Below are 27476 nucleotides of genomic sequence, written 5' to 3' on the forward strand. Positions count from 1 at the left end.
TGTGTGCTCGTTTTGGGGGGTGGGGGTGGAGGGGACTACTGCCAAGGCTGGGGGGGGCACCTCTCCATCTGGTCAGCTTGTGGGGTGGGTACTCTGCCAGCAGATGGGAGAATATGGGGAAACAGCACGCAAGTCTAAGGGGGGGTGCCCAAGGGGGTTATTTTCATCATATATTTATTACATAAATATATAGTAAAATAGACGAGCAACAATTACCATAAAAATATCTTTCTTTAAAATCCTGACCCAAAACACAATGGGGTGAAAAATCGCACATAACAGACATACTGATTGTCAACTGTGGGGCAGGAGTAGGAGCCCCTCAAGTCACCCCTACCGGTCCCACCCCTCTCTGGGGAAGGGACCTATCTCCTTCCCTGTTTTCTAGGCATAAACCCCCTCCCCCCACCCCAGCACCAGCTTCTCATACATTCAGTAGCGCCTCTGGGTAGTGTTCCCCTCCTCCACCCAGGAGTTCCTAGGGCAGGAAGTACGTTCCCCCTAGTGGACGGTGTCTATGTCACACGCCCTGCCCTGCCCTCTCCCAGCCCTGTAGACCCACCACCCAGGGAAGGGGTAGGGGCTCCTCCTCCCCCACCCTCCCCAAGTCTGAGCAGGGAGGAGGCTGGATGAGGTATGTGTGTTCTAAGTGATGGGAGGGGGAATACTGAGATGGAGAGGCAGTGGTAGGGGCAGGGTAGTGGTCATGGCTCTGGCACCCCCTTGTTCTGGCCTGGCCCCCCCAACCTTCTCCCAGCAACCCATCCTCCCATCAATACTGCACCTGCTGCCCCACCTGGCCTGCCCTAGTGCCCCGGGCCAACACTGGGGGAAGGCATGCTAAGCACCCATGCCAAGGCCAACCCCCCATTAGCACCAATGGCCCCCAGGAGAGGGCCCTGTCCCTCACTTCCACAGCAGGGACTGGGACAGCTGCCTCTCTAGAACAGGTGCGTGGCACTCCTGAGTCTCTCTGGCTCCTCCCCACAACGTGTAGTCACTCATACATTCACACACAGGAACACACACACACATTCCACATCACTGAGGGGAAGGGGAAGGGCTGAGGGGAAGGGGCTCACAGCTCATATGATTTGGGGAAGGGGGGATTCCCAAGTGCCTGTAAGAGGCCATGCCCATGGCTGAGAATGGGAATGGAAAGGGAGGAGTGGAGCCAGGGGAAGGGAGACAGCAGGCAGGTCAGGAACTCCACTGGGCCCCCAGGTATGGGGGGGGAGGGTATGAGAGGGTTTACCCATGGGACTGGAGGAATATGGAAATCAGTACCCCAGGAGAGAGAAAGAGGATAGAGATAAAGATAGCACAGGTGGCCCAGGGGCCCCGAGGGGTGGGGCAGGCACATGCACAGGTGACAGGAGGTGCTCCTCCAGGCCCTCTGCCCAGTTGGAACACCTGAACAGTGGCAGAGGACACTGCCCTGGGGACAGCAAAGCATTGCCTTCCTCTGTGTGTGTGTGTGTGTGTGTGTAGGGGCTGTGGCAGGCTGAGGGTCAGAGTGGGGTGGCAGGTTCCCCACTGCTTAAGACATTTTTGCCCCAATAGTGCAAAGCGCAGGAAGCCCTGGCACCCCCTCCCCCGCCCCCTGCCCCAGTCATTCCCCAATGGCTTCCGGGGGCATCTATGTCCACCCATCCATCCCTGCCGACATGCAGCCCTGAGCCCAGGGCCACTGGTCTGCTCTGTTTCTCCCTCTCCTCCCTTCCCTCCCACTCATGGGAGGGCCACTTCCTCCCGCCCTCTCTCTCTGCAGAGGAGTGGGCTGTAGTCAAAGGGAGGAGAAGGAGGAGGAGGGCAGCTCACCCAAGGGCAGACCAACAGAGCACTCCTCACCAGAGGGTGGGAGATGGCTCAAGCCAAAGTCCCTGAATTAGAAAAGAAGAGGGGAGAGGGTTCCCAGGGGCAGAGGGGTGGCTGGCCTAAAGAGCTTCAAAGAAAACCAGAGGAGCGCCAACTGCCTCCTCCCCTGGGCCCCTAAGTGCCACTGATAGAAACACTCCCACTGCACGCCAACCTGCCCTACGTCTGGGTTAGTGCGTCAAGTGGGAGTCAGTACAGAGGGCCAAGGGAGCCCAGAAAACAGACAGGAAACAGAGTCCCACAGGGGCGGAGGTTCTGGGAGACACACATGTCCACCCCACCCCCCATGCAGCAGCATCTGGATTGTAGCTAATACTGCAGGATATGAGGAGGGAAGGAGCCTGGGCCACAGTTTTTCCTGTGTGTGGGTGCCAAGGTATAGCAGGAGGGGGACAGGAGGCCCCTGGGGCTGGGCACTTGAAAGGGGAGCTGTGTGGGCAACAGGGCAGGCTGGTGAGGGGCCAGCTGGCATCCAGCGTGAGAGGTAGATGGAACTCAGCGGGCACGAGTGGCAGAGAGCAGAGGAAGTACTGGGGTGCAGTGCCAAAGGGGCACAGGGGTGGGGGCAAGGCAAGGGGGGTGCCAGGACCCTGTTGTGTCACCTCATAGCTCCACAGCTCGAACCAGCAGCCTTGGAGGTCTGCTGGGGGCATTTCTCTCTGGGGGTCGGAAGGGCAGCTCTCAAAGTGCATGGGGGTGGGGAGGGGGGTCCTTCCCCTTGGGCCAGCCTCAGCTAATAACTTAATATCATCTCTCTCTCTCTATCTCTCTCTCTCTCTAACGTTCTCTTTTTTGTCTTTTTTTTTTTCTGTCTAGTTTTTCTTCATTTATATTCTCCCCTCGCTTGGTTTTCCAAAGTGCAGTTAGGGTGACTACCATTTTTAGCCTCCAGGGGAGGAGCCAAACCAAGCCAAGCTGTCCTTTGCACCTAGGACCCAGGTATTTGGGGAAGTAGAGACCTGTGGCCTGACGGGAAATCTAGGCCAAGGAACTTGGCAGGGCTCTCCTGTGTGTATAGGGGTGAGTGAGGGCATCTGCCCCTATTCCTCATTCCTCCTGACCCTACAATCAGGATGGCTCGTCCCTCTCAGTTCTTCCTCCCTTCCCCTAGTTCCTTAGAGGCTGGGGGGGGGGAGTGTCCCAGAAATTCTAGGACTTAGGTCCCAGTCTCCCACACTGTCTTTCATAGCAAGTTCATTTGTTGCCCTGTCAGAGGGCTGGAGGTTCTGAGGGGGACTGGGCAGTGCAGGGGTGTATGGGAGCTGCAGCTATCCAAGGATGGGAGGAAGGAGAGAAGAGGTGGGGGGGTTCTCCCTCAACCCCCAGCTCTGGCCCTTCTCTCCAGGCTCCTCCCCACCAGCTCCGCACACCCTCTGGCCGCCTGAGGCTTTAGACTTCCTGATCCTCAAAGACCTCGAGGAAGAGTGGGGGAAAGAGTTCGGTGGGGCACTCGACTTTCATGTGGAGGAAGCGGCTGGCGTGGCAGGCCCCGATCATGCGGAGGTCAGTCACCTTCATCAGCAGCTTGGGCCAGAAGTGTGGAATGTTGTGTTTGCGGTGGTTGACGTAGTGCTCAAAGGCCAGCAGGTACGCTTCCTGACTCTTCTCAATCTTGTCCACACACAGCAGGCCGGAGCGGTCTGCAGGGAGGGAAGGCATGAGTGCTGGGGGGGGGGGGGGACGCAGGCGAGAGCATTCGGGAGGGCATGGAGGAACACTGAGGCAGGGAGGCTGGGAGAGATGGGGGAAGAAAATAGCACTGGGCAGGAGTGGCGCACGCTTTTATCCCAGCACTTGGGAGGCGGAGGCAGGTGGATCTCTGAGTTCAAGGCCAGCCTGGTCTACAGAAGGAGTTCCAGGACAGCCAGAACTACAAAACCCTGTCTCAGAAAGAAAATAAATAAATAATAAATAAATAAAATAAGGGGCCAGAGAGATGGCTCAGTGGTTAAGAGCCCTGGCTGTTCTTCCAAAGGACCTGGGTTCAATTCCCAGCACCCATATGGCAGCTCACCACTGTCTGTAACTCCAAGATCTGACAGCCTCACACAGACATACACATGTGTGCAAAAACACCAGTGCATATAAAATAAAAATAAATAAATTATAAAAGAAAATAGCACTGAGGGACATGGGTCCATGAGCAGCCATCTAGCAGAAAGAGGTGACTGGGGCTCAAGGAGGGGCACTAGGAGCCTGGGTATGAAGCGATCCATAAGGACAGAGAAACAGAGAGATGGCATGGGAAGAGAGGAAAACTGGAGACAGAGGAGGAACAGGTGCAGAGAGTAGGTTGGAGGGCAAAGGCAATAAATAGTCTGGAGACCAAACACAGGAGTAAAAAATTAATTAAAAAATAAAATAACAGAGCATGGACTCGGGGTCAGAGGATGGATTGGGTTACAGAGAAGAAGCAGGAGTGTAGCGATAAGAGCGCCAACACAAGATTAATGAAGGGGGCAAGCAAGAAGCCTAGGGTGGAGATAAACTCTAGTGCCCCTGAGAATTTCTGGGACCTCCCAGCCGTGGCCAGATACCTGTTGACATCAGCAGCACAGCCTGCAGCAGAGCCACTTCCGTGTCATCCAGGTTAAAGGCAGAAAGTGACTTGCCCAGTTCAAAGATGGCGTCAGAGACTACACCCAGGCCGCCATTCTTGAGCTGCTCCCGCTTAACCGCCATCTCCCCACTCAGAGTCAGGGTGTCGCTCTCAGGGTCATAGCGGACAGCTGCCCGCAGGGACATGATCTCCATGCAGCACCCCTTCAGGAGGATGATCTGGTCTTCGCAAGGCAGCTGTGGAACAGCAGGACCACAGACGGCTCAGTACAGCTCCCCCATGCCCCACAACCCCCCCCCACACCTCTTTGCTGGGCCACGCCCACCTGCACTACTGCACTTAAGCCTCACAGCTATTCCTAAGAGTGAGGTCCCATCATTCTCCCAGTCCTCTTCAAAACACTGAAGAACAGGGCACCTAGGTGACTTGGTCAAGGTCCCACAGCTAGTACAGGAGCCTATTTCCAGTCAGTGCTACGCGGAATGAAGCAATAAGTCATGCTGCCTGGAGGTAAAATGGTCACTCTAGGAGCGTGTGTGTGTGTGTGTGTGTGTGTGTGTGTGTGTGTGTGATGTGTACGCAAGCACACTCACGTGCTAAATCGCTGTTGGTCTACAGGAATCACACCCTCAGTCCAGAGACCATCAGAGGACTCCCCAGTGAGACTGTGTGACCTGAGAATGACTCTGGTTCCCTCTAGCAAGTCTCCCCTTCCCTTTGCTACTCACCTCGGAGAACATGGGCAGTTTTTTGGCAAAGTCCACCACACGGGTGATGGCCGGGGTGATGATCTTGGTAAACTCGCTGAAGGCCTCTAGGTCTACCTTGTCTCCGTCCGGCATGGAGACAATGGGTGACTGGCCAATGTCATCCGGCTAGAGGGAGAGAGGAGGGTCAGCTGGGGCTGCAGACCCCTTGCAACCGCTCACTGAGACGCCCTGTCCACCAGGGGGAGCTCCAAGGCAGCTTGGGGGAAAAGTCCCAGCCATGACTGTGTTCCAGCCTCAAGGTTTCAACTTTGGGGAAGAGGACAGCCCAGAGCGAGCATTTCAGATTTGCTAATACTAATAATAGTGAGAATATTAGTTAATAAATTGCAATAAAAACACAGCCATAATGGCTGACAACATGACACCATGCTGTAGGCTGGCTACCTATTCTGAATAGTTCCTTTTAATCCTCACCAAAAATTTATGTGGAAGGCAGAGTCACCAGCACTTCGCAGACAAAAGCCCAGCAGAGCTAAGTAGTATGAACAGAGTCACACAACCGGTCCTTTACAAATACATCTGCGTGGTTTTGGGGAAATTATCTTCGTGTATTTTCCATCCCTTAGCATACCGTACCGGGGAACCAGGCCCCAGTAGTACATCTCCTTCCAATCTAACCATCCACTTGGCAGTAAGTTCTGTGAGGGTTCAACACAATACCTAGAGCCCTGCAGGTGCCCCCAAATACTGCTGTGTTGACTAAGTCCGTGAGTTAGCTCTGCCTTGAGATTCAGAAGAAGAGAATGTCTGATTGTCACGGAGCACCCCACTGGATGGAACAGACAGGCTCCAGAGAGCAAAGGCACGTCACAGGTGCAGAAAACGTGAATTGCCGAAGGGTACGGAGCGCCATGGAGCGCCAGCCGCCAGGAGAGGCAAACCTCTGCGCTCTCACTGTGCATGCTTTCTTACCAGGAATTTTCGCCTCTGCTTCCAATGACTACCCTGGGCATTGGTGCTGCGATGGGCCTCCGTCGCAACATGGATCAGATCCCACTCTTCAGGAGTGGGCTCTGGTCGCTGCTGCAGCGATCGGATCATCTCCTCCTTTCGCCTCCGCTCCCGGTTCTGCTCGATCAGCTTGCGTTTGGCCACCCGCTTCGAATCATCTAGAACCACTGTTGACAGACAAAAGACACTTTGCATGCCAACCCCCCACGATGCTCAGAAATTGCTTGTCCTAGTACAAAGGTCAAGTGACTTCCCAAATCACTTAGCAATAAGGTGGTACAATACAAGCCATGCTTGATCACTGGGACCAAGTCAACTCTAAGTAGGCTGGCCCAAGGGATAGCATGTCTTGGTTTGAGCTACGGTGTGAGGAGTCTATGGAGTGAGCAGTCGCTAGCTGACCCTGCAACCCAACCCACAGTTGAGAAAAAGGCTCCTCCTCATTTAGCTGTGCCGGCAGGAACCCTACTAGGTTGGGTGCTTAGAAATTTTTATTCAACAGCTCCTTCTCTAAGGTCCTCAAAAGGCAAGAAGCATCAAGTCTACATTTCATTTCCTTTGGGATGAGGGCACCAGATCCCAAATCTGAGATCAAGACTTTACACTCAACCTGACCTGGACTTGTCGTGGGAGCTCCTTCAGCCAATAGCCTTCAAGAGGCACCTGCTGACTGGCTATCACTCCACCCTGAAAGTTCCCAGGATCCACCCACCACCCTTGTACTCAGCCCCACCACAGCTGCCTGACTCCACTGCCCCACGGGTGCCTTACGGTCCATGGCCATGCCCACGGCGATGCACTTCTTAAAGCGGCACAGCTGGCACTGGTTCCGGGTGATCTTGTCGATGACGCAGCAGCTGTCATACTTGCAGGAGTAGGTGGGATGGAGGTTCTTCTGGATTGTGCGGCGAAAAAAGCCCTAGGGTGGGGGGGGGCATATGGGGCAAGGGTCTCACCGTTATGACTTCCTCTCCTGAGCCAACCACAGAGTTCACTGAGTAGGGGGTGGGACCAGGGAAGCAAGTGTCTCCTGGCACCCACTTTAGGGCTTGGATTGCTGGGTCCTACCAGGCCAAAGGATCTGAGAAATACAGGCCCTTACCCTCAGGCTGCAGAGGGACGAGGAAGGTCTGTGGCGGCAGAAAAATGAGCAAGGTAGGCAGCGGTAGGCCTGGGCTGGTGTGGGTGTTATGAGACCTTGGAAGGCTACTTTAAATCATTTTAAAATTTATATCATATATATTTTCAAGACAGAGTCTCCTGTATTCTAGGCTGGTCTCAAACTCACTACGGAGCCAAGTATAACTGTGAACTTCTGAGCTCTGAAGTGCTAGGATTACGGGCTTGTGCCACCACAGCTGGTGTGTGTGGAGTTCGGCTGGAACCCAGGGTTTGTGCCTACCGAGCAAGCACTCAACCCGAAGAGCTACATTGCCAGCCCTAGGGAGTCCAATTAATAGCTTGCCTGGTTTGTTCAATGACTCTAAAAGCAATGCTGACCCCAAAAGCATCCTCATCTACAATATTTTGCCTGTTGTCTGTGCAGATGGGATTTATGAAATAGGAAGATCAATATTCAAGAAAATGCACCGACTGAGAACATTAATAGCTTTTCATTTTTTCCCCAATTCGTTGCTTTAGTCTTTGTTTTAAATGAAAAACCTGAAGAATCAGGAGGATGGCAACATAAAGTGCTGATTCCTGTTGACCCTTACCATGTGATGTACACTTGGCATGTATGTGCCTTTCATGCATGTTACATTTAATTCGATGCCAGGACTGGGCCTTCTGTGGAAGACATTAAGATCTGAGAGTCCAGGGGCTGGAGAGATGGCTTAGCAGTTAAGAGCACTGGCTGCTCTTCCAGAGGCCCCAGATTCAACTCCCAGCACCCACATGGCAGCTCACAACTGTCTGTAACTACAGTTTCAGGGGACCCGACACCCTCACACCAATGCACATAAAGTTAAATAAATTATTATTACTTTTAAGATTTACTTATTTATTATGTATATAGCATTCTGCCTGCATGTATGCCTGCACACCAGAAGAGGGCACCAGATTTCATCATAGATGGTTGTGAGCCACCATGTGGTTGCTGGGAATTGAACTCAGGACCTCTGGAAGAGCAGCCAGTGCTCTTAACCTCTGAGCCATCTCTCCAGCCCCCAATAAATTAATTTTTTTAAAAAAATAAAAGGTCTGAGAGTCCAGACCTAGAGTGAATTAAAATTATGGCACCAAGATACACCCTCCTAGGCATCAGCCTAGACCTACAAAGCCAACTCTAGACATGGAGATAGGGCAGCTCTGTCTTTGGGGGATGTTCCCCTGGGACCCAGTTGTCCTTGGAGCTCAGGATCCTTGTTCTCAGCTTTGTTGCTACTATTATTTCCTGGAACACCGCTTTGAAACTTAGAATATCAACTGGTTTTGGTTTGGTTGACAGTAGGAGAAAGAATCTTTAAGTTTCTGCATTGTGTGTGAATGCCTTTGTGTGTTAGTTTGAGAGAGGGTCTTGTTTTGTTTTCCTAGACAGGGTTTCTCTGTGTAGCCCTGGCTATCCTGGAACTCACTCTGTAGACCAGGCTGGCCTTGAATTCAGAGATGCATCTGCCTCTGCCTCTCAAGTACTGGGATTAAAGGTATGTGCCACCACCACTGGCCACCTTGAGAGATATGTAGCCCAGGCTAGCCTCAAACCCACTATTTAGCTAAGGATGGCCTTGAACTTTTGATTATTTTGCTTCCATCTTCTGAATATGGGACTATAGGCATGCACCACCATGCCTGGTTTCGCTTACTTTTAAATGATCTCTTTCTGGAAAGACCTGTATTTGCAGAAGGTCCTGGAAAAGCCATACAAGTTGAAACGGATTGAATCTCATAGGCTTTTCCAAGTCTATGGCCTCTGACCCTCTACTAGAAAGAACCTTTGGTCATCTATTCCTCTAGGTCCCTATCATGACCCTTCAGCACGGGTTCTCACCTTTTCAGGTACATTGGGACCACCTGGGACACTTGTTAACAGCAGATTCCTGGGCTCCGCCATAATAACGTTTGGACTAAGTAGGAGGCATATGCAGCTTGGGAATCTGTATTATAGCTAGTGCTGTAGGTGGCCCAGGAGTCACACATCCCTGTGTGTATGTGTACATGTGTGTGTGTATACGTGTATATGTGCATGTACATGCGGAGGCCAGAGGTCAACACCTAGGGTCCTCTTCAATCATTCTCCACCCTTTTGATCTCATTTTGCAAGTGTTCTCCCTATAGAACTTACGGGCCAGCTAGACTGGCTAACCAGCAGGCTCCAAAGATCTTCCTGTTTGCCTCACAGTTTTGGATTGCAGACAGACATGTTGCCGCTCTTGGTTTCTGATGTGGAGCTGGGGACCTGAACTCACATCCTCATGCTCAGGCAGCAAACGCTTTCCCCACAGGGCCATCTCAGACTGCAAGTAGCTTGAGGGTAAGGTACATACTGTATCCCTTAGCCTTTTTCTTTCTTTCTTTTTTGTTCTTTGACATGAGGTCTCACTGTGTAGTTCTGGCTGGTCTAGAATTCACTATGTAGATCAGGTTCAGCTCATGGGCATCAGCTAGCCTTTGCCTCTAGGGAGTTAAAGGAATGTGCTACTGTGCTACAAAAGACAGGGTCTGATTATGTAGCTGAGGCTAGCCCAGAACCACTATATCCATCCATCCCAAGGTAAATTCATAATCTCCATGCCTTAGTTTCCCAACTGCTGGAATTACAGGTGTGCAGTACCACAATACCACTCTTGGATTCTCACCCCTCATTCCTAGCACTCTGCAAGGGTGGAAGGTGCTGCTTAACTGCAGGATGGGAGGAGCCACACAAACTGCAGGATGGGAGGAGCCACACTGACTGCAGGATGGGAGGAGCCACACTAACTGCAGGGTGGGAGGAGCCACACTGACTGCAGGATGGGAGGAGCCACACTGACTGCAGGGTGGGAGGAGCCACACTGACTGCAGGATGGGAGGAGCCACACTAACTGCAGGGTGGGAGGAGCCACACTGACTCTGCAGGGTGGGAGGAGCCACACTAACTGCAGGATGGGAGGAGCCACACTAACTGCAGGATGGGAGGAGCCACACTAACTGCAGGATGGGAGGAGCCACAATGACTACAGGATGGGAGGAACCACACTAACTCTGCAGGGTGGGAGGGGTCACACTAACTGCAGGGTGGGAGGAACCACACTAACTGCAGGGTGAGAGGAGCCACACTGACTCTGCAGGGTGGGAGGAGTCACACTAACTGCAGGGTGGGAGGAGTCACACTAACTGCAGGGTGGGAGGAGTCACACTAACTGCAGGGTGGGAGGTGCCACACTATTTTAGAAGACTCTCACAGTCATAACTCTTACCTCTCCCATACTTTTTTTTCTCAGTTTTTCAAGACAGGGTTTCTCTGTGTAACATTCCTGGCTGTCCTGGGACTTGCTCTGTAGATCAGGCTGGCCTCGAACTCACTGAGATTCACCTGCCTCTGCCTCCCGAGTACTGGGATTAAAGGCGTGCGCCACCACCGCCTGGCATCTCTGCCATACTCCTTTTCATCCCTCTACAGTTAGTGGTACCAGGTGAATTATCTGATTTAATTTGCTTATTAACGCTATAACAAAGGCAGCATAAGTATCCCCATTTTAGAAATAAAGAAACTGAGGTTTGAGAGGTTAAGCATATGAAAGGATTATGAATGAATGAATGAATGAATGCATGAGAAGAGAAATGATATGGCAGGTAGGCTCTAGGGTCCATGTTTACAGAGACTGTCATGGTATGACAGGTAGACTCTAGGGTCCATGTTTACAGAGACTAACTGTCATGCCAGGTGTGGAGACTCACAGGGGTTGGGCAATGGGGAAGGGACAGGAGATGGCTTGTCCATACCTTGCAGCCCTCACAAGTGATACAGCGGTAGTGATAACCGGTCGCCTTGTCCCCACACACGACACACTGCTCGTCTTTGTCCAGGTAACTAGGGATATACCCTGGGAAGGGGGAAAGGGTGGAGGCAGTAGGCATGGTGCGGAGCCCAGTGGAGGAACTTCTGTACCCACCCAACTTTGCCTTCCTCATTTTTCTCCTAGGCCAACTTCACTGAAGGGTTCTTTATCTCAAAGCAGAAAGGAAAAGTCCTGGAGACATGGAGGGGGACGGAGGGGTGGGATTGTCCATCTCCTCCCCTTCAAATACACGGAGTCTTCACTCTCCAGACTGCTCATTCAGTGCCCCTCCCCCCTCCTTCCATGTATTCATTTATTCTTGAGCCTGGGTCTTACTATGTTGCCCAGGCTGGTTTTGAACCCCTGGGTTCAGGTTATCCTGTTATGTCAGTTTCCCAAACAACTGTAACTGCAGGTAGGGTGCCATTGCACTTGGCCTGGCTAGGGCTCTTTATTGATTGATTGATTGATTGATTGTTACGTCTAAGTGACAGAATAGTATAGGGAGTTGGGAGAAGAAACACCCCACCTTAGGAGAACAGACACTCTTAGGCTGGTGGAACCTTCAAGGAGGAGGTTATGGGAAGGTGAAAGGGCCCCTCCTGATCTAATTTCTCCTTAAAGGCCATGATATGTTTTGAATCACCATTCTCACCCCCATACACACCCAACTCATGTTCTGGAGGCTGTTCCCTCTAGACAGAGGGGGTCCAGGCTCAGCCTTGGAGGAGGCAAGTGTGCTCTGCAGGGGTGAGGGTAGGAAGAGGGGCATGTATAGCCAGGCTCACCTGACATGCTGGTTTTCAGGGAACATTGGCCGTTCTTTCTTTTCCGCTTTCCATCTGGTGACCTGGCACTGCATGGGGGCAAAGTGGGAAGAATCACACAGTAGCCTTGGGCCAATCCCTTCTCATTTAAGAGGCTTCCACAACCCCCCATGCCTGGCTCCCTCTCAGGCCTTTAGTCCACCTCCCACCCCTACATCAGCTCCTCCATTAGGAGGGTCTAGCTATCTGGTAGCTGCATGGGAGAGATAAGGGGCTTAAATGGGGCCCAAACCATGTTTAGGGCCCCAGGACAAGACAAGTATTGCTATGAGACTCCAAAATACACACACGCCTCACATATAAGCAGCGTTCTCAAGCCCACCCCCAACACACACATACACATTTCACCCACAGTCTGGAGGACATTCGCATAGTTAAGCCTTAAATATATGCCAAATATGCTGAAATGCTCTTTGGAATATTCTTAAATCTATGTAACCTTTACAGTGTATATATCTGCAATATGACACCCACGCACGTGAATAGCTATGCAGCCTTCAGGATAAACCCAAGTATGGTAATAAGCTTTAGGAGCGACAAATTCATGCAATTTTCAGGGCATCCTCTAATGTATTAAATGACTTATAGGAGGTGCCCATGTGTTATAGAACCCCCTGGACAGGCACCTGTTAGTGCCAGCTCTCTCTCCCATGTGAACATGGGTCTTAATTTCTAGGTCATGTACACACACTAAATAACCCATGCTGACAGCAAATATTAGGTCACCCTGTTCACAGCCTCCACGTAACAAATCAGAAAACTGAGGTGCCATTTGTGCACTGTGACACGAAGCACTGGAACCAGTCAGGAACAGGACCCTGGGCTGCTCCATGCAAGGTATTATTAGCAACTGTCAGCCACAGCACATATATGTTGCCAGGTTTTCCACATATGTGTTACATAACTTCAGCACAGACAGGTTACATAAGCCTCTACGCATGCAAGGATTGTATAACCTTCCACACCCACCCTGTGTGTGACTTGTTGCAAGGCCCCACCTCCTACAGCCTGACACAGCTCCCAACACACTGACACAGTGACCTTGGCCAGGGTCACGGTCACGGACTGCCTTGTGCTTCACACCCCGTGGGGATTACCCCTCTCTGGCTCCTACGAGGCTGGAAGGTCAGGCTTGCCTCCCGCCTTGTGTGTGAGAGTGTGTGAGTGCAGGCGAACTCAGGCCTCCTAGATCCCAGTTGAACTGGCGGCTTTGGCTGTCACCAGACTCAGAGCCTCTGGTGCAGTTCCATACACTGCCACAAGGTGGCACATAGCCATGGGGGAGGGGAGGGCTAGGAGCCGAGGTGCCTCCGTTCTGAGGGACTAGGATTCTCATTTCTACTTTTTTTTTTTTTTTAAAACAAGATCTTAGAGCAGGCTCTCCCAGAAGCCTGGGCAGGGAAATAAAGCAGATGCAAGTGACAGCAACATGGTGACAGTCTGTCTCATAGTCTGAGCATGGAACAAGGGCTTTGGGGAAAGGGGCTCACCCCACCTACACAACCACGAACTCCATCCACTATTTCTGCCCCTCCAGAGAACCAGTCTTGAACACAAGGGCTTTGCCTGGCCAAGTTTCCGGCCTTCTGGCTCAGGACCCGATCTCCTAGACAACGGCTAGCTACACTGCTCCCCAGAGCACCCCACCCCCACTATTTCCCTGGCCATACGCACAGGCTGTACCAGCTCTGGGGATATCATGCCAAATGGGACGGAGCCCTGTGCCACTTGGAGCGGACCGGGAAGGCAGGGACCCTCTGAACTGATCTAGGGCAGTGTAGAGAGGTAACCCTTCCCGAGTCGTGTGTACAAGGTGACGCCTCCTCCATGTGTAAGTAAAACCTTCATGGTTGACGCACTTCCACTTCCTGGGAGGAGCACCATCGCAGTACCCGCCTTGGACCATGAACAGGGAAGAGTGTGTAGGGTTTCCAATAGATTCCAAAAATAAGTGTGGGTTGTGACCAACAGTTATTGGTGCCTGTACCCGGAAATGTTATGTTACATGCACCATGACTTGTGGACGAGCATGCTTGCTTGTGGTCAGATGGTGAATGGACTGGAAGGAAGAGGAAAATGGCAAGGCCATGGGGACCACACATGCGCGAGTGAAGGCAATAACGGAGAGGGAAGGATGGTGGCATTTGAGACTACCCAGCACTACCAAAGAAGGGACCACATGTCTGTTGCCTGTAATGATTCTGTTTCTTATCACTTCCTCCTGCAAAGTAAGCACCTCTCAAGCCAAGTGCCTAATGCCCCGAGACACATGAACATGCTCTCAGTCCCCGGACAAAGGCAGGCAGCAGGCCTACTGGCCTCATGTACATCTTCAGGGAGACTTAAAGGAGACCAGCTCTCTTAAGCCCAGAGAGCTCTCCGAGTCTGTTGCTATGAGTAGGTACTACCAAGATGGCATCCATTACCTGCTCTCCTCTGGGTCCGACCCACACTCCACCTTGCTTGGCTTCTGTTCCATTCACTTCAATTCCATCCAGGATGCCCTCCAGCACGCCAAGAGACTGGGGTGGGCACACTGCCCCCCCCTGCACGCCCACAGGCCACCCACCCCCCGCCTCCCAGGCCCTAGGGCACAGCACCCATGGTACCCGCCTCAGTACTCAGCCTTTCACACCATGCCCTGCGCCCCAAAGGGGTGAGGGGGGTGGTGAGAGGGGCCAGGGAGTGGCAGGTGGGAGAGCTAGGGGCAAGCCGGGTTGGTAGCTGGGAAGTCTTCAGAGTCTTGTTGTTTCTGGAGATGTCTGTGGAGAGAAGGGAGAGGCAGGGGTAAGAAGCTGCCATAGGAGTGGGTCAGTAAGCAACCGTTAGTGGAAATATTCAGTAGCTTCCTGGGGCCTGTAGCAAAATGGCAGTGGGCATGGAGGGAAGGTACAGGAATAGGACCAGAATAACCTTATATCACAGGGACAGGAGAGCTACAACACAGGCCCCAGACACAGGGAAGGATGAAGGGAAAGAATGAGGTCATCTATGCAGCAGGTAACAAGTCTCAATACTCACATTCAAACAAATGCCTGGCCTTTTACAAGTGCCTATTAAATATCAGCTATTGTTACCTCCCTTTACCCAAGATTTCTTAGGATCTGTCAGTGTTATAGGGCAAGAGAGATCAGAGACAAGTAGCTTGCAGCACAGGCATGGGGAGTGGGGTTCCCCACAAAGGCAGGGTGGGGCAGAGGCACAGCATATAGGGATGATGAATGTTCAAACTAGTGTCTTTTGGAGGGCGGGGCAATTCTGGGTGGTCCCAGGGCCTTCTGTATGCTAGGCCAGTCCTCTGCCTCTGGTTTATGTCCCTAGCCCCAGGCTGGTGTCTTAAAGGAGAGAGACAACAAAAACGAAAGAGAGCTGACTCTCTCTGCTTCCAGTACATGAACCAAACCCCAACTCTCGCCCCTCCAGGATATTATTTTTTTGTTTGTTTTTGAGACAGGGTTTCTCTGTCTCAAAGCCTGTCCTGGAACTAGCTCTTGTAGACCAGGCTGGCCTAGAACTCACAGAGATCCGCTTGCCTCTGCCTTCTGAGTGCTGGGATTAAAGGCGTGCGCCACCACTGCCCGGCTATTATTATTTTTTTGAGACCCCGTCTCACAGTGTAACTCTAGCTAGCCTGGAACTCACTATGTACACCAGGTTGTCCTAGAACTTACAGAAATTCATCTGCCTCTGCTTCTGGACGGCTGGGAGTAAGAGTGTGCCCCACCATGCCTGACCCCTTTAAGGGTTTTTTTTTGTTTGTTTGTTTGTTTTGTTTTTTTTTTCAAGACAGGGTTTCCCTGTAGTTTCTAGAGCCTGTCCTGGATCTAGCTCTTGTAGACCAGGTTGGCCTCGAACTCAGAGATCTGCCTGCCTCTGTCTCCCGAGTGCTGGGATTAAAGGCGTGCGCCACCACTGCCCGGCCCCTTTAAGGGTTTTTAAATCTCTCAAACCAAGTTCCAAATCCCAGTGTCCAGTTTAAGGATAAAAACGAGCTGATTTAGCTGATCGACTGCCATTCACCAGGATGGGAGAAGGAAGGAAAGTGACATGTGCCGGTGTTGACTGAGTAAATATGATTGCCTTCTGAAGGGGGTTCGAGAACTGTGCAGAACGGAAGAGGCAGGCATGTCGTCCCAGCACTTGGGAGCTACAGAGGCAGGAGGATTAGAAATTCAATGTTAGCTGGGCAGTGGTGGCACACACCTTTAATCCCAGCACTCAGGAAGCAGAGGCAAGCGGATCTCTGTGAGTCGGAGGCCAGCCTGGTCTACAGAGGGCGTTTCAAGAAGTTTCAGGATAGCCAGGGCTACACATTGAAAAACCAAATGTCTCGGGACAGTGTGAGGAGAACTTCAAGGTTATCTTTAGCCACATAGTAAGTTTGAGATCAGTCTGTGCCAGAGACCCTGTCCTTAAAAAAAAATTTTTTTTCCCCAGATGGAGCAGACAGTCACAAATCCAAGGCAAGTCTGGGCTATACAGTGAACTCTATATCAAAAACAAAATAGCATAACATTAAAAAATAAAGTAAAATGAACTTTCCAGGTGGGGAAACAGAGTCTCAGTAAGCTTGGCAAGTCCCTCAAGTTCATGCAGCAAGGAAGCAGGAAGCTCAGGGATGGTGTTAGCCTTAGTCTGCTGCTTGGAGCCAGGATAGTGCCAGTGCAGGCGCCCACCTCCAGTTCCTCTGAGCTGCCCACTGTGACTCTGGCTGAAGGCCTGTGGTATCCTGTCTGTATCTGCACAGACAGGTGCGGGCATATGGGAGGGGGACAGAGGGTAGACTTCCCCACTTACAACTTCACCACCTGGCTGCTGCACCAGAGACCTTGCCTTAGGCCCCTGCCCCACCCCCATGAGCTGATAAGGAGTTGGGGTGAGAGGAGGGGGCAGAGATAAAGCAGGGCACTGGGCAGGGGCAGGGCAGCAGGACAGGCTCTCTGCACTCAGGCAAGCCCTTGGGATGGGGAAAATAGGACCACAGAAGAGGGGGCCATTCTGTCTCTGACACCTCCCCCAGCCAGGACTGGGCACTGGGGGCTGGACAGGAATCTGGGGGGTGATGAGTGGGGAGACTTAGCCCAGGGAGCCATCAAGAAAGTGGGTCAAGTTTTTCTTGGCTTGTGGAGAAATTCCTGTTATAAATTTATAATGGCGTAGCCAGCCCTAAGGGGTGGAGGTGGGGGAGGAAGAGAAGTGGGTGGGGATGCCCATGGCTGGGCACTGGAGCCTACAGCTTTTAGCTAGAACAGAGGGGCAACAGCAAGGAGCTGGACAAGAGAGGCTAGTTTGTTCCCGTTGCTGTCTGGGCCCAGCAAGGCTTCATTCAGTTTGTCTGTCTGCCTTCCTGAATCTCTTCTTCTCTTTCTTTCTCTCTCTCTTTGGGTCTGGGTGTCTCCCTCTCCGCCCCCCCAACCCGCCCCGACTGTGCCTCGGTGCTTGGCACACCCTGGCTGCGGTGTTGCCCCCGCCTGTCTCCTGCCCGCCTGGCACACTGCCACCACTTGTTTACAGAAGCTGGAAAAATCCACTCGCCAGCCGGAGGCCCAAGCGCCCCCAGGGAAGGGAGGAGGCAGACCCAGGAGTGGGCAAGCAGAGAGAGGGGCAGCCCTGGGGAACAGGCCTTGAGGGCAGGCAAAGGCGGCCAGGGTATGTAGGAATGGGTATTAGCAGCTGTGGGCAGGGCCTGACAGGGAACCTCAGCAGGAGCCAGTGGCATAGGAAGCTCCTGCCTCCGGCCAGAGCTCTGGAGGTGCCCTTCCCCCCAGCATCCCACCATTACCAGTTGCTACAAGGCAGACGTGGGGCAGTGCCAACCTAAGCTACCCTGTTTATTTCCCCTCTCTCCTCCCTGGCCCAGCCTTAACTCCAAATGTGTCTGGGCACTGCCAAGGGCTTTGCACTGCACGTGCCCACAGTGGGAGGGGCAGGGTCCTTGTCTGTCTCACCTCTGTGCTGAGCTGAATGTACCCTGGTGCCAGGTGGTGTAGCCCAGGTTATGGCTACACCCTGGCAGTGAAAGAAGGTGTCAAGGTGCCATCCTCACTTCTTAGAGCATTTTTGCCTGGCACCTATCAAGAGTCTAGAACCCCTGGGGACACCTGATAAACCTCTCGAAGGATGCCTATGGGCCTCTAACATACACAGAGCCCAGGCAGAGGCCCAGCACACAGGAAGGCACCAATCACGTGAGCTGCAGGCAGGAAAAGGTTAGTGGGGAAGGGGTATTAAGTCAAGGATAACCATCCTGAAGGTCAGCCTCTCTTCCGCCTTCCTGGAGTACAGCTTAATACTCTCCAGCTCCTGCCTAGCACGTTCGCATCGGGGGAAGGGGTTCAGACCCAAAGACAGAGGGGGTGAAGCAATGGGGTTCAGGCATTCATTTGGACAGCAGGACAGGAAGACCCACCTGTCCATTAGCCTGGCCACCCACTCCTTCTTTGTCAGATAAGTGCTGTTGGGTGGCAGCATGGGCAAGTTGCCCATAGAGGGGGAAGCATTTCATTAAGCTTAAGTGATTCTGCAATGGGGGGACAGGGACAAGCCAATGCGGCATCCATAGGCACTATGCCAGGTTCCCACTGCCGCCTTTCCTACCTTGCAGTTCTGTGGATCCCTGGGATCCACCCAAAGGAGGCCTGAGACTGCCAGCAGGGGCTCTGCCCCTGGCCGGCTAGCACCAAGTAGCATGCATGCAGCTTCTTAGTCTCTGTACTGGGCTATGGCTCTTCCTTTCTGGGGCCCCTGAACTTTGCCCTTAATGCTTTGAAGAAAGCTCAGCCATCCTTGTCAAACACACACACTCACGCATACACATACACACACATGCACACGCGCACACACACACACAGAGGCAATGAGGAGCTGTAAAGGGGAGAAAAAGGAGGAAGAGACAGGTAATGGGAATGATGGGAAAAAAGGGAAAGAAAAATATAGAGGGAAGAACAAAGAGATGAGGCAGGGATGTGGGGAGAGCTAGGGCTTTCAAGGAAGTAGGGGGAAAGGAAGAAGGGAGCAATGAGGAGGACGAGAGAGGAAGGGGTGAGATGGGCAGGGCAGATAAAGGGAGGAGAGGTAGATGAAAGAGAGAGACAAAAGGAGAAAGGAAAGTAACAAAGAAAAATGGGTGGGGGGTGCTTCTGCCCTGCCTAAGTCCCACCCCATGGAGGCTGGGGGAGGGGGGAACAGAAATGGTTTCCACGGTGACAGCTGGTTCTTGGTGGCCTGGCATGTGGTCTATTAATAGTGCTGTGGGTAGGTTCACACCTCCCTCTCCCCTTCCCCTCTGCTTGCTACTAGTATGGGGTGGGGGAGAATCCCCTACCCCAACTCCCAGTCATCCTGCATAGCTGTCCTGATTCCACATTATGGAATCATCCAGGGTAATGTGGAGAGGCCAGGGCGGCCACTGTAGCCCAAACACACACGGGCATGCACAGGCAAACAGGTATCTGTGTGCAGACGTGCCCGGTGCCAACGTGGGTTCCCACAAGTAACGCCGACCTAAGACTGGCTTAGGGTATCTATGGCTATTGGGGACCTGTGGTGGTAACATATACCCTATGTTTCGGGACAGATGTCTCCCTAGGACTGGGGCCTCTCCTGCCCCTTCCCCAGCCCCTACCCTATTCTGTTCTCAGGTATGGATTGGGCAGGATTGCCCCACCCAATTCTCTTCTATCCCAGTGCCAGGAAAGAATGAAGGCGGGAAGGCCGGGACTATTTGGCAGGTGTGCTGTGGCAGAGAAGCACACACAGACTTAGGCACAGTTTATAGGTGTGGGGGTAGGGACCAAGAGAGGCAGCACCTCTGGGTGGGATCTTGAGCACTCCGGAACTTAAGATCAGTGACCTGGCCTTCTGATTTCCTAGCTACTGTGGGTCTTAAAACTAGGGATGGGAGATTAAGTGGGGGATGTGCACTACGGGGAGGGGGAGAGGTTGCTTAAACAAAGGATCCTCCCTGTCCGTCCCCCACCACCACCACCACAAAGACTATAAGAGGAAATCCCCCCCCTTGCAGGTCAAAGACAGAAAGACATAAACAGTAGCCCTGTCTTGGGCCAGATGCCCAGTATTAACATCAAAGACTGTGCTCCCAACCCACTCCCCATAGCCTTGCCCACCTGCTTCTCTCTCTTTCCCCAGTCCAGGCTAATTCCATAAAGCATCCAGGGTGCTAGGTTGAGAGGTCACCTCTCTGGCTATGCCCAGCCTCCACATTTAGTGATGGACGGCTATACACCCAGTCCTCACAGAATTTCAGGTCCTATTTCCCAAGTCCCTTCAGAAAAACCAGCAAGAAATCTGTCACCAAAAGGGCAGAATTAGGACCACCCCCTAAAAGCAAAAACAAACAAACAAACAAACAAACAAAAAACCCTGGGCATAGTGTATTCTCCCCACCCCACCCCCAGTAGAGGGGTAATTGGAGCTGGGAGCTGGGGCAGCTGAATGCTGGAGGCATGAATGTCATGGGGCCAAGGCGCTTGCAGCAGATGGCATCATGGGCACAAGGCTTGGGGGTACTCCCTCAACACTCCCCTCTTGGAAGGCAGAAGTTGCTTGGCAGCTACATCACCTGGGAAGGGAAGGAATGGTAGAGGGGAAAGAAAGACAGGATGTTCTCCTAGGCACCCCAGGGAGGCAAGAGTTAGCCCCCACCCAGTCAGAACTGGCACAGGCAGAGGGAGGGAGGCAGAGAGCCTGGAGGGGCGACACAGATAGAGGGGGAGGGCGGAGGGAAAGAATAGAAAAGGAAGGAAGGAGGGAATGGAAGGGAAGGGACGGAGGGAGGGAGGAAGAAGAGAGAGAGAGAGGGAGGGAGGGAGGGAGGGAGGGAAGAGGGGGGGGAGAGAGAGACCGAGAACAGAGCGAATGCAGCTGAGTCTCAGGCACACACATGGACACGTGCAGACTCACACATTCAGCCCGCATGCGCAAAACTACAGGGCTCCAGTACCCGTTCCAGGAGATATTCAGAGCCCTACCCAGCCCACACATGCACAAAACACTCTCACATGGATGCATGCACAACACACCCACTCACTGATGTGTATGGAAATGCTGAGAGTCCTCAAAGCTTGTCCCCTCCTCCTCCCCATGCCTGCTAAAAGAGAAAATGAAAACAGGCAACCAGGGCTTCAGAGCCAGAAGTCCATTTCTTCCTTACAAGAGGAAGGGGAGGAGGAGGAAGAGAAGGTGGGTGGCTGCTTGGCCCAAACCGCCACTCTTTGCCACTGCTGAGTGGGTGTGGCTGTGCCTCTGGCACTAACCTGTAAATCCTGAATCCCTCTCTTCAGATCGAAAGCCCACCACCAAAACAAAGGAGCAGGAGAGTATTTCCGGGTACAATAATATCCATTTGTCTCCCTGTCTACCTGTGAACTTCTGACCCCTCTGAACAAACAGGAAGAAGGACCCTATTGGTATCCCTCTCTTGCCTGTCAGGCGAAAGGGCATGACACGTGTCCCACTGCACGAGAGCCACAGATGTCTCAGTGAGAGACGGAACTGTCTCTGGTTCCTGGTGGCACGTGCATCCTCAGCCTGGTATGTGCCAGCCTGGGGAGGAGAGAAGAATCCACAGGAACAGCTTACCATGCCAGGCGGCACTACCCGAACAAGCTACCATCTTGCCTTATGTGTCTTGTCTTTTTTTTTTCCCCTGCAGTATTAGGGATCAAACTTAGAATCTCACGTATGCCAGAAAGTGTTCTGCTACCGAGCTATAACCCTACGCCCAATATTTATGTTCTTGACCCTTAACCTAAGTGGGTAATATATAATAAAAAGCCAGGCCCCAAGTTATACAACTGGTGAATGGCAAAAACCCAGCCCCTAACTCCCAGCCAGTATTCTTTCCACACACCACACCTGCCTCCCCTCAAGAGGCTCCAAAGTTCCCTAAGCGCCACCACAGCCAGCAGCCATGAGAACTGGAATTGAGACTGTCTCTCACACCAAAGGCTCCAAGTCCCTCCACTATGACAGGGCCCATTCATTGTCCTTACTTCACCTTGAAGAGCAGGGGCTTGAGGGAAAGAGGATCCTGATTCTTAGAGTCACAGCCAAGTAAGGGACACCAATACAGACCCAGGCTCTCTAGGTGCTATGTGTTGGTCGTTCCCTAGCATCTCAGTTTCCTCCCTGCCACCACCTCTTACTAATGGGCACTCTGTGCCAGGGGAATCTGGCATCCGTGAGCCAGGACTGTCCTGGTAGGTAGCTGGGGTGATGGTGAAGGAGGAGGAAGGGCGCTGTCCCCTTCCTGAGTTCCTAGGCTTGTAGCGATAACACTGCTTTTGTTCATGCATGTGTTTCTCTCTCTCTCTCTCTCTCTCTCTCTCTCTCTCTCTCTCTCTCTCTCTCTCTCTCTCTCTCTCTCTCTCTCTCTCTCTCCATTGTCAACACTCAGACTTGTCCCAAGAGAGATGTATTGACACCCAGGCATTCATGCATGTGCCTTTAGCTGAGGAGGTGTGTCCCAGGTTGAGATGCCAAAGGCTCCTTTTAAATGAAAAGACCGAGGGTCAGAAGAGGTGAGGCAGAGAGGAGAGAGGCCTGCTGTGGGCTCTTCACTCTTGTTAGACCAAACACCTGCAGGCAAAAGGCGCTATATGAACAGTGAGGAGGCTGGACATGCATTGCTTCCCCCACTCACTTCCATTCCCATTCCTGTAATGTCTGGGAGACCCAAATCACTACTACAGTTCTACCAGAAATCCCCGGGTCTCCGGGCATGAACTGGGTGCATTTGCGGGGATGGAGTGACACAAGCTCACTATGTGTCCAAGGCTGGTTTCAGACTCCTGCTCTTCCTTTGTCAGGCTTTCCAGCCAGTTCTAGGAGTCAAAACTTGTGCTATTTGCTATATCTCACTATGAACTGGGCACCTTTAAAGCATTGCATATGTGTCTGTCTGTTTGAGATAATGTCTCACATAGCTCAGGCTGGCCTCTCTCGATGTGGATGTGAATGGCCTTGATCCTCCTGCCTCAGTCTCCCAAGCATGCATATATTGAAATATGCATGCTTTTGAGATAGGGTTTCTCTGTGTAGCCTTGGCTGTCTTGGAACTCACTCTGTAGATCAGGCTGGCCTTGAACTCAGAGATCCATCTGCCTCTGCCTCTGCCTCCAAGGAGTAAAGGTATGCACCATCACCATCCGGCCTTTTTTTTTTTTCCCAAGACAGGGTTTCTCTGTAGCTTGGAGCCTGTCCTGGAACTCGCTCTGTAGACCACATTGGTCTCGAACTGATGGAGATCACCTGTTTCTGCCTCCAAGTGCTGGGATTAAAGGCGTGTGCCACTATTACCCGGCTCACATTTAATATATTTTAACAACTATCAATGTCAAAAGCTAAATGAGATAGATATTATTATCTCTAGTTTATAGATAAGGAAAAAAGGAAATTTAAGTCTTCTCAAGGTTACACAATTAACAAAGACATTTAGGATTCAAACCCAAGCAGCTGAACTCCAAAGCAAACAACAAAATCCTGCTTTTAACCATAGTAATGTTGGACCTGGAATATGACCTGGTAGAACAAGATTTTTTTCATTTGGCTATGTATCCCCTGTGACAAACCTCAATTCATCTTTTTGTTGAAGTCTGTGAGTACTTTAAGACGGACTCATTACTAGTATGTTCTCATCCAAGCAGGCCAAGGCTAGAGGGAGCGTAGCCAGTCATGCTTGCCCCCGCCCCCAGGCTTTGGGTCTCTGGTGCCAGTAGTCCCTGTTCAAATTCCCTCCTTGAAAGAGTCACCCTTTCTGTCCCCACATGTGGGTTATAGCCCGCCGCCCAAACTGGCACAGTCTAAACAGCTGTACCCTCAGAACCAAGCCTGAAGCTGGGCAAGAAAGATACAGCTGTTGGGACATCTCTGAGGTGGGTCTCAGCTGCCAGGAGTGTGAAGAAAGGCCATCATGAGTCCTAATGTGGACCCAACTGGATCCTGCCAACTCCTGTCACTGCACGGGGGGGGGGGGGGGCATGGTTTTCCCGCCTGGGTCAGTTAGGGGAGGAGTCTCCTCCTTGCCTCCTTAAAGAGTTGCAGCCTGAACCTACGGTGACCCCTCTGAAGTTGTGTTCCCTAGCTGGGCCTGCCAGCTTGAGGGGTCAACACAGGCAGTAGTCTACTCCTCTCCCTTTCCCCATTCCCAGCCCCAAAACTTGCTGGCCAGCCACAGCTGCAGCATTAAGGAAGCGCAGGATGTCCTGAGCAGCCAGCTGAGCACCCCCACCCCACCAACCTCCTGCTGACCCCAGAGGCAGGCTGGGCGGGCCAGAGAGTCCGAATTTGAGTATTAACTGGAAAAATATGAAGAATGTTGCTTCCAGCTCTGAGAAAGAGGCTGTGGCAAAAAGGGAGACAAGCACAGGGCGAGAGAGAGAGAGAGAGAGAGAGAGAGAGAGAGAGAGAGAGAGAGAGAGAGAGAGAGAGAGAGAGAGAGAGAGAGAAAGAGAGAGAGAGAGAGAGAGAGAGAGAGAGACTGGCAGAGACACAAGGAGAGAGTCAGACACCCCAAGACAGCAACAGAAAGACAGACAGAGTTAGAGAGAAATTCCACGTCAAAAATACACCTCACTCAAACAGACACTGGCCAGCGTTAAGGCCTCCTCCTCCCGAGGAAAGCTTCCAAGTTTAAACAGGAGGGCCAGAGGTGAGAAAAGGGGCAGATTCACAGTTGGAGGCAGGCACTCAGCTGGGGACAACTAAGGGTCCCCAGGAAAGGCCCAGCCAAATAACCCCTAGCAGGGGCAGCCAGGTCCCCACTGGTTTAAAGGCTAGGGATGAGAGAGAGCCAGAAAGCCACTCCCAACTCTTCCCCAGACACCCCTCCCCCAGCAACCAGGACAATCCCAGCTGTTAGAAGTCACTGGACACTGCTGCAGGCCCATGACTCGGCCCTCTGGAACCCCCCTTGTACCCACTTTGCTCTTGTTTCTCTGTCCCTCTAAAAGCCGGGTTGGGGGGGAGCCCATTGCTACACAGTGGCTGAGCCTACAAGATAGAAAGGAGTCAGAGGGAATAGTCTGAGATTGTGTGCATTTAAGTGCATTCCTGCCCCGCTACAATGTGTCTGTCTGCGGGGGTTATCTGGACACTGCCAGGTGGGACCAGTGACTGCAGACCGGAGCCCTGTGCATGGCCCCTGCACCTGTGAAACTAGGTGTAAAGGAGTGCACCTGTGCCCGGAGTTCCCACAGTCAATCAATTAACAAGTGTTTACAGAGCACACACTGTGCTAGGCTCTGGGTGGGATCCAGGGCTCTTCTAGAGATTCTCCCATGTCTCAAGGAGCTTGCCGTCTAGTAACTGGGTGGTATGACAACCAACAGTAATGAGACCATATATGCATGCCTTGCATCATTATGCAGAAAAGTCTTTCTATGCAGATGAATTTTATTTTCTCGGTAGCAGAGTTTCTATTGTCTACAGAACCTCAGCTCCACAGATGAATCCAGGAAAATACTTGTTGCTAAGTTGTGTACACATGTATTGATGTGTAGTTGTGTTTTTTTTTGTCTGACTGAGTGACAGTGACTGTCATGGCAAGCAATGATGACTGCATGACTGGGCACATGTAAGCGCATGTGTGTTCGTGAGTGACAGGGTCTTTTGTAACTGCGTGGCAGTGTGCAATTGCTATGTATGCATGCACGCATGCATGCAAGCAATAGTGACAGCAACTCCTCCTTGCCCCTGTGTGTGACAGCATCTCCCTGTGACCCTATGCGTGGGTATGTGCACAGGCTGTCTCTCTGCTCTTGGTCTCCCGTGGGTGTGTCCAACCCCTCTGAGCTCCACCATGCAGCGGCAGCCTCCTCTTCCCTTGTCCCCATGTGGGTGTGTCCAGCAGCTCCTGTCCTTGAATCTGCCTGGGTGTCCCTGGGTGTGCATGTGGTTGTCTGTGTGGGCATATCTGTGTCTGCATGTCACCTTTGCCTCCCCCTTCATCTTGGACAATGGCCCCCTTTATCCCCTCCTCCTCCTGGGTCCAGAGCCAGCATTCAGGGGCTGGCTCCCATCTCTCTGGCTTTCCTTCTGTGCGTCGCCCCCCCACCCCCGCCCCGCGCTCCGGTCCCTGAAATGGGTGGCTCTCTCCATTGCCTTTGACATCTTCCCAGGCCTTCCTTTCACACTGGACAAGGGAGGGCCCTAGGCAGAAAAGGGGCACCAGAGACACGTTGCAAAGGGAGGGAAACACAGGGAGAGCATGCACACACACACACACACACATGCACACGCACACTCACACACAACACGGGTCCATTCCTTCCTCTCTTCCCCACCATAGGCCAGCAATTCTCCTAATCATCCAGGGACCATCGAGTACACCCCCACTACTACAGGCTCACATTCCCCCCACCCCACCCCACCCGCCGCGTTTTTGCAATTAGGAGTGTTGCAACCAGAAAGCCATGCTCAACTGGGAAGGCAGAGCGGGGAGGGGGACTTCTCTCTCCCCCAGCCCATGCAAGCCCCCCCAACCCTGCCGCACCCACATTACCCTCAGTAGCTGGAGGCAGCTTTGCAAAAGCCGTTCGGCCTCTTTGGCTTGGGGGTTGGGGGGGGGGCACGACAGGCTTCTGGCACACCGTAAACAAACCGCGGCGCGGCGGGCGGGGGAGCCTCGGCCGGCAGCGGGGCCCAGCCCGGGAATGCGCAGCAGACCGACCGGACAGAGGCCGGGCGGGCCCTCGAAGGGGAGGCCCAGACGCCATCTCCACGGGCGAACCCCGGGGCCCACCGACCACTTAACAGCACCTCCCTTCCCCAGGGCGTAAGTGGCTAGCTCTCGAGCCGTGACAGGGTCACCCGGGTGCCCGGAAAGGCAGAGGTCGGCGGCGGGAACCCCCTGTGCGCCCCCAGCCTGCCTACGAGCTGGCCGAAGACCCGCGGCTTTGCATAATCAATCGCGATGCATTTGCATATTAATGCCCCCTCGCTCCCTCCTCCTTACCTTGGCTTGGCGCGCTGAAAAGAGTTGGGCAACGACGCGGGGGTCTCAGCGCCCCGTGCCGGGGGCGTCCATGGGGGGCCGGTGGGGCCCGGGCCGCCCGCCTCCAGCGCCGGGGTGTGAGTGCGAGTGAGCGCGGGGGGGGGGCGGGGGGCGAGTGTGGCGGCCCCGCGGCTCCTCCGGCAGAGGCGGCGGCCGCTCTGGCTCCTCCCTCCCCCGCCCCGCTCCGGCTGGGGCTTCGGCTCCGCGCGCCCGGCCGGCTCACGGCTGCTCCCTGCAGGCCGCCTCGCAGCCGCCGGCCCCCGCCCCTCGTCCCCCGCCGCGCCCCGGGACCCCGGCTGGCCGCCCCGCTGCTACTCTCGATCGCTTTGACCCCTACCAAGCTCAGACTCGCCCACCTCCCGCCCTGCGGCTCCGTCGAGGAGCGATGCTCGGTGACACATTTTGAGAAAGATGTCATTTTGCTTAAAAAAAAAAAATAGCTTTCGCTCACTGGGAGAATTGGGGGTTTTCTGGTTTGAACCCTGGGGTAGAGGGGAA

At 53.1% G+C, this 27476-nt stretch overlaps 1 protein-coding gene across 1 annotated transcript; it reads right to left on the reverse strand.

Annotated features, from left to right (window-relative positions):
* Nucleotides 1-157: 157 nt before the first annotated feature.
* Thra (thyroid hormone receptor alpha) lies at nt 158-27123 on the reverse strand. The gene is made up of 9 exons (XM_038325581.1): nt 26940-27123; nt 14392-14727; nt 11927-11994; nt 11083-11183; nt 6931-7078; nt 6121-6326; nt 5167-5313; nt 4416-4674; nt 158-3518 (listed from the first exon to the last, which is right to left on the reverse strand). The coding sequence occupies exons 2-9, from the start codon at nt 14442-14444 to the stop codon at nt 3268-3270; spliced, it is 1233 nt and encodes a 410-aa protein (XP_038181509.1). The 5' UTR covers nt 14445-14727; nt 26940-27123; the 3' UTR covers nt 158-3267.
* Between the last annotated feature and the right edge of the window lie 353 nt (nt 27124-27476).

Source organism: Arvicola amphibius, chromosome 4, assembly GCF_903992535.2.
Source record: "Arvicola amphibius chromosome 4, mArvAmp1.2, whole genome shotgun sequence".
In the NCBI taxonomy this organism is placed as follows: domain Eukaryota; kingdom Metazoa; phylum Chordata; class Mammalia; order Rodentia; family Cricetidae; genus Arvicola; species Arvicola amphibius.